Source organism: Neolamprologus multifasciatus, chromosome 5 (genome assembly GCF_963576455.1).
Source record: "Neolamprologus multifasciatus chromosome 5, fNeoMul1.2, whole genome shotgun sequence".
Taxonomy (NCBI): domain Eukaryota; kingdom Metazoa; phylum Chordata; class Actinopteri; order Cichliformes; family Cichlidae; genus Neolamprologus; species Neolamprologus multifasciatus.
Window position 1 is genome coordinate 250,001 of NC_140443.1, and position 12,898 is coordinate 262,898.

Genomic DNA, 12,898 nt, shown 5'->3' on the forward strand with positions numbered 1-12,898 from the left:
TCACCAGTCTGATCTGATAAACAACATCTGCTTTATTTACATTTCCTCACCTGTTCTTAGCTCCAGATACATCTGGACTGAAGTGTTTTCACTCCTGGAGCTAACAGTTTCACTAAGCACCTGGTTGCATGTGTGAGTGCAGGTAATGATTCCCACGCTCACCTTTCAGAAGAAGCTGGTTCTCGCCACACAGACGTGCAGCGAGCGTGAGAAAGCTTCGCGCCTGCTCTCACTGAACCACGTGCTTTAAAGATGACAGAGCTACTGTGACTTCACCTGCTGGTTTCTGAAAGATCACATCCAGATGTTTTCCATTATCTCCATCTTGGAAAAGCGAGGGATGGAGCTAACTGTTAAAAACCTTTTTTTAAAAGATGTATTTAATCAGGAAGTCCTGTGAGATGGACCACACTCTGATTCCAACTCAGTTTAAATCAAGGCTGTGCAGTCTCCATATTTCTGCTCCTGCTGGTCGCTGGATGCAAAACTTCTTTTCAAGCATGACTGAATTCAGATTTTACGAGCTGGCAGATGATTCCTGCTTATTTTTAAAGGAGAAAGATGAAAACCCCGAAGCAGTGAACCTTTCTCTGTAAAGCGTGTCCTTGTCACACTGAAAGGCTGTTTTTTGCTTTGTGTACTTCACACAGGTTGAAAATACCGTCTCATATTTGGAGACGCTGCTCCAACAGAGGTCGATCATCTTGTTAATAATTTCACCTCCTCACTACGTACGACTCTGGATACTGTAGCTCCAGTGAAAACTAAGGTCTCTAATCAGAAGTACCTGACTCCGTGGTATAATTCTCAAACACGTACCCTAAAGCAGATGACTCGTAATCTGGAGAGGAAATGGCGTGTCACAAATTTAGAGGATCATCATTTAGCCTGGAGAAATAGTTTGTTGCTTTATAAGAAAGCCCTCCGCAAAGCCAGAACAGCTTACTACTCATCACTGATTGAAGAAAATAAGAACAACCCCAGGTTTCTCTTCAGCACTGTAGCCAGGCTGACAAAAAGTCAGAGCTCTTTTGAGCCAACCATCCCTTTAACGTTAACTAGTGATGACTTCATGAACTTCTTCACAAATAAAATTTTAATCATAAGAGAAAAAATGACCCATAATCATCTCTCTGTGGAAAAAAAGCATATCTGCATGAAGCTGACAGAGGCAACGAACCAATCGCGTCCATTTCAGTCGTCAAATCATCAAATTCACCTCTTCGCTTGTTCGTGCACCTGCACAGCTTCCTTCCTTATTTCATTTTAAATATGCACGTCATAACGGCCTCAGCAGTCACTGCAACCATGTTCCATGCAGCTCTGGTTCCCTGCAAACGAGGCTGAACCCTGACACCATCCCCCGGGTCAAAGGGCAAACTCAGCTGAACTCTGAACGCCACCCTGCTGTAATAAAAACGACTTCCTGTGCAGTTGTTCCTGTACGAGCTCATCATTATGATCTATAGTAACTGATCAAAGTGTGTTTGAGTAATGAGTGTTCATTAGTAATGTCCTTTGTTGTGTTACAGGATTCATGTTCAGGTCAACTGGGATCAGTGATGATGGAGGGATTTTACTGCACTCACAGAATTCCTAAACAGGAAAGATGCTCCACTGGATCACAGCAGGAACATATAACAAACTAAGATTTGTTTTTTTATCTTATATTGGACAGATTTATTAAATGAGGTAAATTATTGTGACATCACAGGGTGATCTAACAATTAGCAGTTCTCAGTAAAAACCAACAATCGGCTGAGAGAATGTTAATTAGTGGCTCAACAATCCTGAGGAGGGAGGGCGAGGGGGGGCGTGGGAGGGCGAGGGGGGGCGGGGGAGGGCGCTGCAGGCCCGCTAACCAAAATAATCCAGTGTGAGCTCAGGTTCAAGTGTTTGTCTTTGAAAACAGCGAGGCAGATACATGAGAGGAGGCTGCAGGAGAATCAGACAGCTTTGGATTTAACAAATAAGTCTTGTGACAGAAACCAGTGAGCAAAGGTCTGAGGGTCTGAGGATTAGGACTCAGGTGGAGCTCGGGATTCATCTACAGGAGAGCTGCATCATTACAAACTGAAGTCTGTGTGAACAGGTGACCTGGACGATGTGCAGAAGAACAGGAACGCCATTTACCGTCTGATCACGAGGCGTCCCACGTTACTGTGACACATGCATCTATGTGTGCTTGGCTTTCTAGTTTAATGGCAACATTCAGGGTTAGGGCCCCATTAATCTGACACACTAACACCTTTATTTGTCACAGATTCAGCAGAGAGAAGTCACTTCTAACACCGGGTTTAGAAAATATAGTGGCAAAGTAAAGTGCACATTTTGTAGTCCATCATCTATAAATTGTAGTTTCAACATTGTGGACATCTGGTGGACATATACTCGTCTCTCACAGCGGTGAGACAAGTATAAGGCTGTTCCAGTTCTCAGCACGCAGTTCTTCTCTTTTCTTAAGTTTTTAGCGATTCTCCTCCCCACGTTTCCAATACTGAAAATGTCACTGAGGTCAAGGAACAGAGGTTAGAAGTAGGAGACAGGAGGGGCTTTTGGAACACACCCTTGGAGTCTCTTTTTTTCCCACCTTTGAGTCCAGGCCAGGTGTGGTTTCTCCTCGCTCCGGGCGTGGGTGGGTTCTCTCTCTGCAGTCAGGCCTCATCAAGCTGGAGTCACCTCCGATATTTAAGGACCCTTGCCAGATTTCAGGGTTAGGGTCAGTCGACTTCTCTGCACCAACTCTGTTTCTGCTTTAACCAGCCTGGCTCATCAAGCCACTACTTATCTTCCTTCTCACTGTAGCCAAAGTGCTTGCTCAAAAGGGGTCATATGATTGTTGGGGCTTTCTTTGTTTGACTGCACTTCTCCAGTCCGGAAGACATTCTGATGTCCTTGCTGTAGATCCTAGTGGTGTGGATCAGCAAATTGATGTCTCGTTCACTCTTGGCATACAGCTTGATGTCATCCATGTAGAGGTGGCACTGACGAGTGCTTCATTCCGTAGTCGGACTTCATGGCCAGTTGTGTCGATGATCTCACTGAGGGGGTTCAACCTGGAACAGCAGTGGGGACAGAGCATCTCCTTGGTAGGGCCCACACTTGATGATGACTTTTGCTGTGTGTTTGAAGTATCCAGTGTTGTTCGCCACATCCCCACTGAGTTCCTGATGAAGGCTCTTAGGGTCCTGATGATCTTGTATAGTTCTAGGCATTCCAGGATCCAGGTGTGGGGCACTGAGTCATAGCCTTCTTGTAATCAATCCAAGCAGTGCACAGGTTGGTCAGTCTTGGGGAACTGCTCTTTCTTCCAGTAGCTGGTGTTTTGCCTCTCGGGTGCTCCTGTTGATTCCTTTCTGTGTCCCACTCATGTAAGCAATATCTCCGTTCATCTTAGTCACTGTGATGCTTGACTGGAGCTTCCATGTGGTAGTGATGCAGGTTATTGGCCAGTAATTGGATAGGGCCGGTCCCTTCTGGCGATCCTTGAGGATCAGGACTGTCCGGCCTCTCCTTGTCACACTCATTGACTGCTACGGGTTTCTCCACGACTGTTTGCTGTTTCTGACTCTGCTTGTAAATAAAGCTTGAATTCAGTCACAGCGCCTCATTTGAGTCCAGCCTTAATCTACAGCCCACAAAACAGTGAGAACTCACCTGGTGACCCGTCCACAGATCACGCCCTGCACAGACTCAGCCGACCTGTTCTTTAAAAAAAAGTCAGAATTATAAATGATGTTTCATTTGTGGTGGATGTCGGAGTCTAACAGTGTTTACAACATGTAGTTGTTTATTCTGGTCCAGATCAGTTAATGAGGTAGTAAACTCATCGAGTTGCCAAGCTGGTGGTGCGTACAGATGTGTACGCGGTGTCACAGCGCTCCCAACTACTGTGCACGTTATTGTGTTTTTTATGCACTGATCACTTTCACTCGTCAGGAATCGATAGATATCAGCCTAAGCCTGAACCTGGACTTTACTTTAGATTAGACACACAGTATTCAGAGATTGTGAGACCAGCAGGTGCTCCACGGGCTATTGTCTGCAACAGCAAGCAACACAGACGGCACTCCTCTCCCTGCACCTCAGCCAGGACCGCAACAAAACTCTGGTAAGGGAGGGGGGCCATAATGCATACAGAATTAAAAAAGTCACTGCTCACCAGACTTGGAGGCCATGTCCATTCAGTGCGAGCCCTTTTATCTACCTGCAAGCTAACAGTAGCCATAGTTATCATTGTTTACATCCAGAGGGCGTCCATGTTGTTGCTGGGGACTTTAATAAGGCATGTTTGAAATCTGTACTCCCCCAAAACCAACATGGTAAGGACACTTACCATGTTGGTTAGTTTTTCCAGTGGTTTGGTTAGTTTTTCCAGTGGTTTGGTTAGTTTTCACACAGAGAAAAATTGAAGTGAACTCCAAAATGCATCACCACAAACACCATGAGAATGTTCAGTCTGCCCACTGGTCACATGTGTCTGGGACAGGAGCAGTAAAACTAAACACAGGAGGAATGTGGTGTGTGAGAAAACTGAAAATTTAAGTTAACCAGCTAGCTGCCAGCCCGTACAGACCTGTGCACATTCATAGTACCTTCCCACATTGAGAATACAATGCAGACATGGCTACAGTAGCTGGGCTGTTGGTCCAGATCGAGGTCTGATCCCGTTCACACCATTAACAAACCTCTCTGGAGTTGGTTTGGAACCATATCGAGAACACCTTCTCCAAAAGGGTCTCTGTTGTTTTGGTCCGCACCCAAGTATGATTACTGTGTTCACACCTGCACCAACAAACCACACCGAAAAGAAAACCAACCAGAATTGGGTTTAAACAGACTAAACACCCACCCTAAAGGCCTTTATACACTCAGTATGTAACAAATAAACGACTTGAAATTCAGATGTTTTTGGTTCCGCACACGTCGTGTAGGGGTTTAACTCATTTGAAAATACCGAAAAATGATTCCTGAAAAATCATGCTGTGAAAAAATGGAGTGGACAGAAAGTGGCATTGAGCTGGTTCTGATGTTTCTAGGTGAAGACTGGATTCTCAGGAAAAGGCAGCAGAAGGAGAATTTCCTGGTTTGATCCCGGAGTCCAAGCTTTCAGACGTACTTCCGGATGTCAAAGAAATCATTTCACAGAGCCGCCTGGCACCTAGCTTTGAGTCTGAGGGAAAACAGGATTATTTTACTTTTTCACATCACTGTGTATTTAGTACTGATGCTACGACATGCTTGTTGCCAAACGCAGTGCTATGATTGGTCAGATCTGTTTATTCAAGTCTTGAAAAATCAGAAAAAGCCAAAAAAAAAAATGTCGGGGGTTTAAAGTCTTACACAGCTTTTATTTTGAAGGTTTTTGGAAAGCTGAATGCACTCGGCTCATCTTCTGTAGTTTAAATGTGGCAGTAAATAAAATGTTCAGACATTTTTCTCAGCATGTGAACAAAGGATTTTTGTTCATTAAAATATTACGTATCATAGCTCAGTGGGCTACATACTGAACTCAGGCTGAGGGGCCTGGACCCCCGGGAGTCGTCCGCTGCAGTTATCGAATGATGTGACGTCATCTCCGCTTTATTTTGGAAAGGGTTGGAAAGAGTGGCGCTCTCTGCGGCTTGACTGCGCAGGTCCGCAGCTGGCGGCAGAGACAGACGCAGAGTTCGTCGTTCCCGGCTGGAGCACCGCCGGAGCCGCCCGCTTTGTTCGCCACAGGCTGAGCGCGCGGAGCCGGTGCTCCGGTGTTTCCAGTCCTTAGAGGAAACCTCCGTAGTCGCGAGCGCAGAGCGTTAGTCTGCCGGGAGACCCGGCGGAGGGACCGGTGTGATTTGTGGGACGGTACACGGTGTAAAATGGCTCCCGGGCACCGCGAACACCGACTCAGGTAAGAGTCCGCACCTGCCGCCGCACTGCTAACGGCTCTGACGCACTTGTCTCCGGAGGGAGGGCGGGCGAGGGGGTGGTGGCTGTGGCTGTGGCCGGTCCCTTTACTTCACCGGACGTCTTTCTTCGGAGAGCAGCTTCAACCAAACTCTGTTGGAAAACCTCCAAAAATGAGCCGATTCTCGTCCTTGTGGACTCGGGCTGCTTCTGGGCCCTGACCCGGGATCTGTGTTCGGGGTTTGGGTCATTCGGCCTGTGTTTGGTCCGCGTGGGTGGTCGCTGTAGTCGGAGGTTGGTGTTTACCACTAAGAATCAGAGCGGGGTGCTCGCCACCGCCCTCCGCGGCGCGATGTGGGTGGAACCCCCACCCCCAAAGCCCCCATCAGCAGAGGCCCGGCGTGTTTACAGGGGCCCGCAGGCTGCTGGGATGCTGGTGACCGGATGTTACTGACGGCGCCGCAGTACTGCGCGGGTCCGAGCCCCTCGCTGGGAAAGATGTTAAAACGCGTGTATTTTGAATGGAGTTTGGTGGGACTCGCTGTAACGGTGCATCTGCTGCTCAGATGTTTGCTCCGCTGTCATCACACCTGCCACCTGTTTTCCGCTGAGTCTGCGCAGTTTGTCCGCTAGCAAACTATCAGGGAGTTCAGGGTCAGCTATGACGTCACCCGCACCGCTCTTACAGTTATGATTAACTTGAACTAAAGTGTGTATTTCCACAGTTGATGGGCTCGTGTTTCTGTGCAGCAAACTCTTTCACAGTTGCAAACAAAAATATGTGGCTATGACGTCATCACCGGGGCAGGCCTCTAACTGGTGAAACCTGTTCTGTTTACAGCAAACATTGATAAAGAAACCAGATAAGACGTATAAATATAAGTAGTCTTGATCCACCTGATTGAGCACTGATTAATGATTCATGGTTTCGTCACACTTGTCGCTTACAGCCCTGAACCTGTGAGGTCAACACTGTCATCTCCTCTGTTTTTATTCCTCTTAAATGGCCTTATATAGCACTTTACTGGTCCCTAAGGACCCCAAAGCGCTTTACACATCCATCCACACACTGGTGATGGCAGCTACATTGTAGCCACCCTGGGGCGCACTGACAGAGGCGAGGCTGCCGGACACTGGCGCCACCGGGCCCTCTGACCATCACCAGTAGGCAACGGGTGAAGCGTCTTGCCCAAGGATACAACGACCGAGACTGTCCAAGCCGGGGCTCGAACCGGCAACCTTCAGATTACAAGACGAACTCCCAACTCTTGAGCCACGATCGCCCCACAATCTTATTTTTATTCTGTAACAAAACTTTAATAGAGCTTTTAGAATGAGGAGATTATGTATGGAGAGCAAACCGTATCAGGCTTTGCTCAGTCATCCAGGTGAGGAAGGCCTAAAAAGTTGATTCTGTTCATCTGGACGTTTTCAGTGAAGCGTTTCTTCATCATCATCAGGTGACTTCTTCAGTCACCTTCAGTCAGCGACAAGTGTGAAAACCTGCGCTCAGAGCCCCTCGCTGACGAGGTGACCGCCTTGGTGAGGAGGAGCAGCGGCCTCCTTGCCCCATCTCTGGGAGAGCCCACCCACCCTTCAGCGAAGGTCATATCCACCGTCTCGCTTCTTCACCTTCAGAGTAACCAGCGATAAATTCAGCCTTAGATTAATCGCGTGTTATCACACATTTCTGTAGCAACGTCAGGGCTGCATAACATGTACGGCACACTTAGGTTAAAGCGTGCGTGTGGTACGGACGAGTCGCACACGTCCGCAGTCACAGTTCACGATTTAACGTGCTGACGACACTCGCACAGGCCGTGATGAAGACGAGCTGTGACGACAGATGAAGACGACGTCAGTTTATAACGCTGACTCTGAACGAGCAGGTGAAACACGTCAGCGACTGTGTTCGTTTATTCTTTTTAGTCTAACTGAGAAAAAGGAAAAAAACAGGACCTGTGTTCAGTTTCATCTTCAGCTGGTCGGCACACGTCTGAACTTTATTACCTGTGACGAATCAGCAGCTTTTATCTCACCTGCTGGCGCCCACAGAAAGTACAGAAGTCCACCTGAGCACGCACACAGACGCACCTTTACCTGGAGCCGGTCTCATAGCGCCGGCTGCAGATTTCAGCCGCTCCTCACTGATGAGGTCACAGATCAGATTGTTTAATCCCAGATAATCCGGATGTTTTCTGTCCCACAGAAGACGAAACGAGTCAGATCTGCAGCCAGGCTCTGATTCAGTTGCTGATGTCACGCGGCATCAGTGACGCACGCCATGTGATGCGTCTGCCGGGCTTGAACATCTCGATTTCTGCAGCCGGGTCGGAGACAGCCGTGTGCAATTGTCTTGGTTTTTCTCGCCATTTTAATGATGCTCCGGGTACGCGAACACAGCGGCTCTTTGTCGTTGATTTCAGGGGGAGGAGCCTGGAAGTCAGAAACAGACAGTGGCTCCACCCCCCACTGTGTGTCAGTGTCGCCTCAACCACGTGCTGCGTGACAGCAGCTCTTTGTTCTCCACCCTCACTGGAAAGGGCCTCGCTCTGCGGGTGGAGGTTGGGGGAGGGGTCAGCAGCAGTCGCACTGAGCGTCCTGGACGAGTTCAGGTGTGTGCAGCCAATCAGCTCGTCAGCGATGATGTCTCCCAGCCCCAGAGCCGCGTGGCTACAGAAACACTTTAGATCTGATTGATTAGTGATTGTCAGTTAGCAGAGGGGGCGGGGCTGAGGTGGCGATGAAAGCTGCTTTCATTAATCGTTATCAATACCGAACAATTATCAAAAATACATTTATATTTAAATTATTGATCGATTATCAAAAATGAGAATTGAATCAGTCATTTCTCTGATTAATGTCAGTTATTGATCATCCTGCTGACCCACACACACACAGCTCACTGATGAATATTGATTATTATTGATTACCTGTCAGTTCTGCTCTGCTGGTCCGGTTTTTAAATCATTGACTTTCAGTCAGTTTGATAAAATGACGATGCGCAGGGATATTTATCTGGACTCAGCCAAAAGGCTGATTGGCTACCTTCACCGCCGAGCGGGCGGCGGCGCGGACACCCGACCGAGGTTTTCAAATGATTTCGTAGCTGCAGCTGTTCTTGTTTATGAGCGTAAACCAGATCAATGCCGTGAAAGACGACATATTTTAACTTCCTGTTTATTCCTTCTGAATAAAGCTCCAGGGTGAAGTAGCTTTGGCTGACCAACTCTTTGTCTCTCTGTCCTCAGCTGATCTCCAGCAGCTCCATGTGACGTCACTGCTTCTTCCAGCAGCACTCCAACCGAGCTCTTCCTCCTCCTCCTCCTCTGCTGCGAGGTGGCATGTCGGCGGCTCAGACCCAGAAGGAGAGCAGCGAGGCGGGCTGGGGCTGCCTGGAGGCTCTGGGTCTCAGCCAGAAGGAGATCGTCCTGGCTGAGGCCCTGCAGATGGAGTACGACGCCCTGTCCAAACTCAGGCAGGACAAGAGCGGAACGGCACCCAGCCAGACCGGCTCCAAGACCCCCAATCCCTCCATCGAGCGCCACCAGTCCACACCTTCCCCGCCGGGAGAAAACCTGCTGATGGGCCTTTCCGGGTCCGAATCCTCCCTGAACCAAGCGGGAGGGTCCCAATCTCCGCAGTCCGCCCCAGCCAGGGCCCTCCCCCCTCAGGGCGGCAACGTCAAGGAGTCCCCGTACATCCTGGACAGTTCTGAAGTCTGCAAGTTCAGGGACGCTTCTGCGCCCAGCCTCGGGGACTCTCCCGGATCCAGTTCAGGGTTTCTGCCAAAGGGTTTTCCCGCTCTTCCAGATGACACACCCCCCGCCATCCCACCAAGAAACCCCATCCCGCCACTGGCAGCGTCCGAGAACCCCTTCCTGCCCCCCCGACCCTCCACCATGCCGCGGGACGTGAACCTGTTCATGCCCGACGTGGATCGGCCCAAAGTGACCTCCGGAGACCTGAACTATGACTCCATCAACGACTCGCTGTCCCGACTAAATGACAGCTGGCAAGGTCGGAGGGCCAACGGCGACCAATCGGGCAAGCCTGTGGCCCGTAGCAAGACGCTCCCCCCTCAGGTGCCTCCCAGGACGTATGTAGCTGTTCCCAAGACCAACAAGAACCAGCGTCCGGTCTCTGCAGACCCGGTAAGCCCCTCTGAGGTCGTGCGTCAGCTGTTTGTGTCGAGGTGCGCTCTGATTGGCCACTTAAACAATTTCTAACACTATTGAATGCTGCAGTGTGATTATAAGCAGCATCTCTGTCTCTGAAGAGCTGCTTCCTCTGTAACGAGGGTCCTGCTGCACCCCTGGTGTTTCCACATGAATCAAACTCAAGCTGAACTAAAGCACACAGCAGTTCAGCTGAGATGACCTCAGATTTGAATACAGAGGCGTTACCGGTGCACTCGGATCTTCCTTCTCTCTGCTGTTTGTTCAGTTTGGGGTGAGTTTGCTCGGCTCGCACTCAGGAAGACGTGGCGCCCTGCAGACACACCTGATCTGCAAACCCTCGTAGAGCTGCTTGCACTGCCGATCAGTAGATCAATATACGTGATTGTCGGCACCCAGCTGCTGCTCTGAGCTCTGTTAGCTTAGAGCTGCAGACAGGCGGCGGCTAAAACGTTGGCGCTGACGGTAGTCAACGTGAATCCGAGTGCGACGGCAGAAAACAGGAAGTGTTCGTCTTTGAGGGGCGTTAATCGCCTCCTTCGTGTTTCTGAGAACAGGAAGCTGAATTTACATCGTTGTCAATGTGTTTGTGTTCAGACGCGTTGCAGCTGTGCAGCGGCTTCATTTAGAAAAACACCCCGCGCTCAGAGTTGTGTCACTTCCTGTCCTGACAGGAAGTCCAGGTTTTCAGATGGTTTCTGGAGAAGTGCTGCGGTTTGATTCCCAGCCCTTCACATGGAACCCAGTCGGACCAGTTCAACCAGCTGTAACTTGAAACCAGATTGTCAGGCGGCGTCCTGACACGCTTCCTTCGCCGCGCTCAGACGTGCTCAGACTGACGCTTCAGTTTTATTTCCCTCAAAGCACGAACTCATCACCACATTCTTCCTCCTCCTCCTCTTCCTCCTTCTTCTTTTTCTGCAGCCTCAATTTCATTTCCTGCCTCAGACGTTTTTTCAGTCGATGTTTAAACATAAAAAAAATCCCCGCCACGCTTTAATGTCGACCACACACACACACTCACACACTCACACACACACACACACACACACACTCTGAACTGTGTGTGAGAGTCTCTGATTGGCTGTCTTTGCGTGTCCTGCAGGTGTCGCTGGGCGCTAGGATGAACGGTTTCGGGTACGAGCTCTTCCAGGTGTCGGAGGAGCGCGACGAGGAGGTGGCGGCGTTCTGCCACACGCTGGATGTGTGAGTAGCCTGTTGCCGTGACGATCACACTCAGTCACAATCCTCTCGCCCTTGCAGGCGTCTCCACCTGCTGCCCTCTCACCTGTCTGCGTCTCTTTGCCCTCAGGCTGCGCTCGGCGTACCCGTGCTGTGACCGCTCAAAGAACGCCGGCTTCGTGTGGTCGCCCTCCGTCGGCCACGAAGAGCTCCATCAGGGCCTGGGGGTCAGCGTGAAGGTGACGGTCATCAGCGAGCACTTCAGAGAGCCGCTCACCTTTACCTGTGACAGTAAGACGCTGCATTCACTGTCACCAAATAAGCGTCTGTAGCTGTGACGTCTGGTTTTTCCGTGAGGATAAAAATGTCTGACTGAAAACGTTAGCTTCGTATGAATACCCAACGACGTCATACCCAAACGCGACCGGCGCGCTGGCTGCCATCTTGCTTTTTAAAATTCATCTGGGACACGCCATTATTTCCCCGGAGGGTCAGTCAGGTCAGCTCAGGGGTTAAGGGTCAGGAGAGCAAACAGAACAGCACTGACCCTTCAAAAGTCTGTGAGTGCGATTTAAAGGAAGTCAGTTTGTCCTCTTAAAGTCTGTTTATGTCCAAGAAACGCTAAATTATGCTGTGACGTCATTTTATCCTGAAAGGACCTGCTGATGGCGTCCAGCTGTGCGTGCGTACAGTTATACTTCACCTGTTTATAATACTGAAGCGTGTGTGTGTGTGTGTGTGTGTCCGAGGTTCGTCCACCGTGGACCTGCTCATCTACCAGACTCTGTGTTACGCTCAGGACGACCTCGACCATGTGAACGTGGACGACTACCTGCTGAAGGTCTGCGGACATGACGAGTTCCTCCACAAGTAAGAACCTCAGAGCCTCGGGTCTCCGCGCCTGAACTCAGCAGCTCTGTAGCGTCCTCTGATCTGTGGTCTGTGGTTCAGACATAATAACAGAGCAGAGCTGTGGCTGCTGTTACACCAGCAGCAGCAATGACCACACACACACACACACACACACCAACAACGTCCTTGCTGTTTTAGGCGCTGCGTCTGTTTGCCTGTACAAATCCCCACAGCAGCTGTGTGTGTGTGTGTGTGTGTGTGTGTGTGTGTGTGTGTGAGAGAGAGATATCCCGGCGGAGCCCGGCTGGACTTCCTGTGGTGGAACAATGAGTGTTTATCACTTGTGAACAGCTGTCGGTCCGCCTGGCGCTCTGCTGCCTGCCTGTGTCTTTCCTGCGTCACGTGTCCTGAAGTCTTTGAGACGCCCGTTCGTCATGTCTCGGTACGCTCAACATGCTTCACACAGACGTGTTGGTTTATAAGGACTAAGGCTGCAGTGCTGTAACTGACCTCAGGTCAGCAGACTGAGATATGATTGTGGAGCAGTTTAAGATGTGCAGCTGGTTACCTGAGAGGTGTGCTGGGTTCTTAACAGTGAGAGCTTTATAAAACAACCCCATCAATGTATTTTCACATAAACAAGCAGCTGTTTTTTATGTGCATTAAAGTTATATAAAAATGTAACAGTGCAAATGTAAATTCCTCGCTGACAGTTTAACCAAAAGGCATTTCCAGTAGAAATTGGCCGACATATCCTCAGCATAACCATGTTTAATATCCACAACACTTAAAAAGAGGTT

The 12,898-nt window shown here is 49.6% G+C and overlaps 1 protein-coding gene across 2 annotated transcripts in view; it reads left to right on the forward strand.

The window, feature by feature from the left end:
* Window positions 1-5,612: 5,612 nt before the first annotated feature.
* pik3c2b (phosphatidylinositol-4-phosphate 3-kinase, catalytic subunit type 2 beta) overlaps window positions 5,613-12,898 on the forward strand; it is a 33,392-nt gene continuing 26,106 nt past the window's right edge. The window contains exons 1-5 of one of the 2 annotated variants that reach the window (XM_085159443.1): window positions 5,613-5,890; window positions 9,138-10,040; window positions 11,170-11,270; window positions 11,377-11,537; window positions 11,996-12,116. In XM_085159443.1, the coding sequence (XP_085015569.1) occupies window positions 9,231-10,040; window positions 11,170-11,270; window positions 11,377-11,537; window positions 11,996-12,116 (1,193 nt within the window). In that variant the 5' untranslated portion in view covers window positions 5,613-5,890; window positions 9,138-9,230. The remainder of the gene's footprint in view (window positions 5,891-9,137; window positions 10,041-11,169; window positions 11,271-11,376; window positions 11,538-11,995; window positions 12,117-12,898) is intronic. The other variant, XM_085159442.1, reaches the window with a different exon arrangement.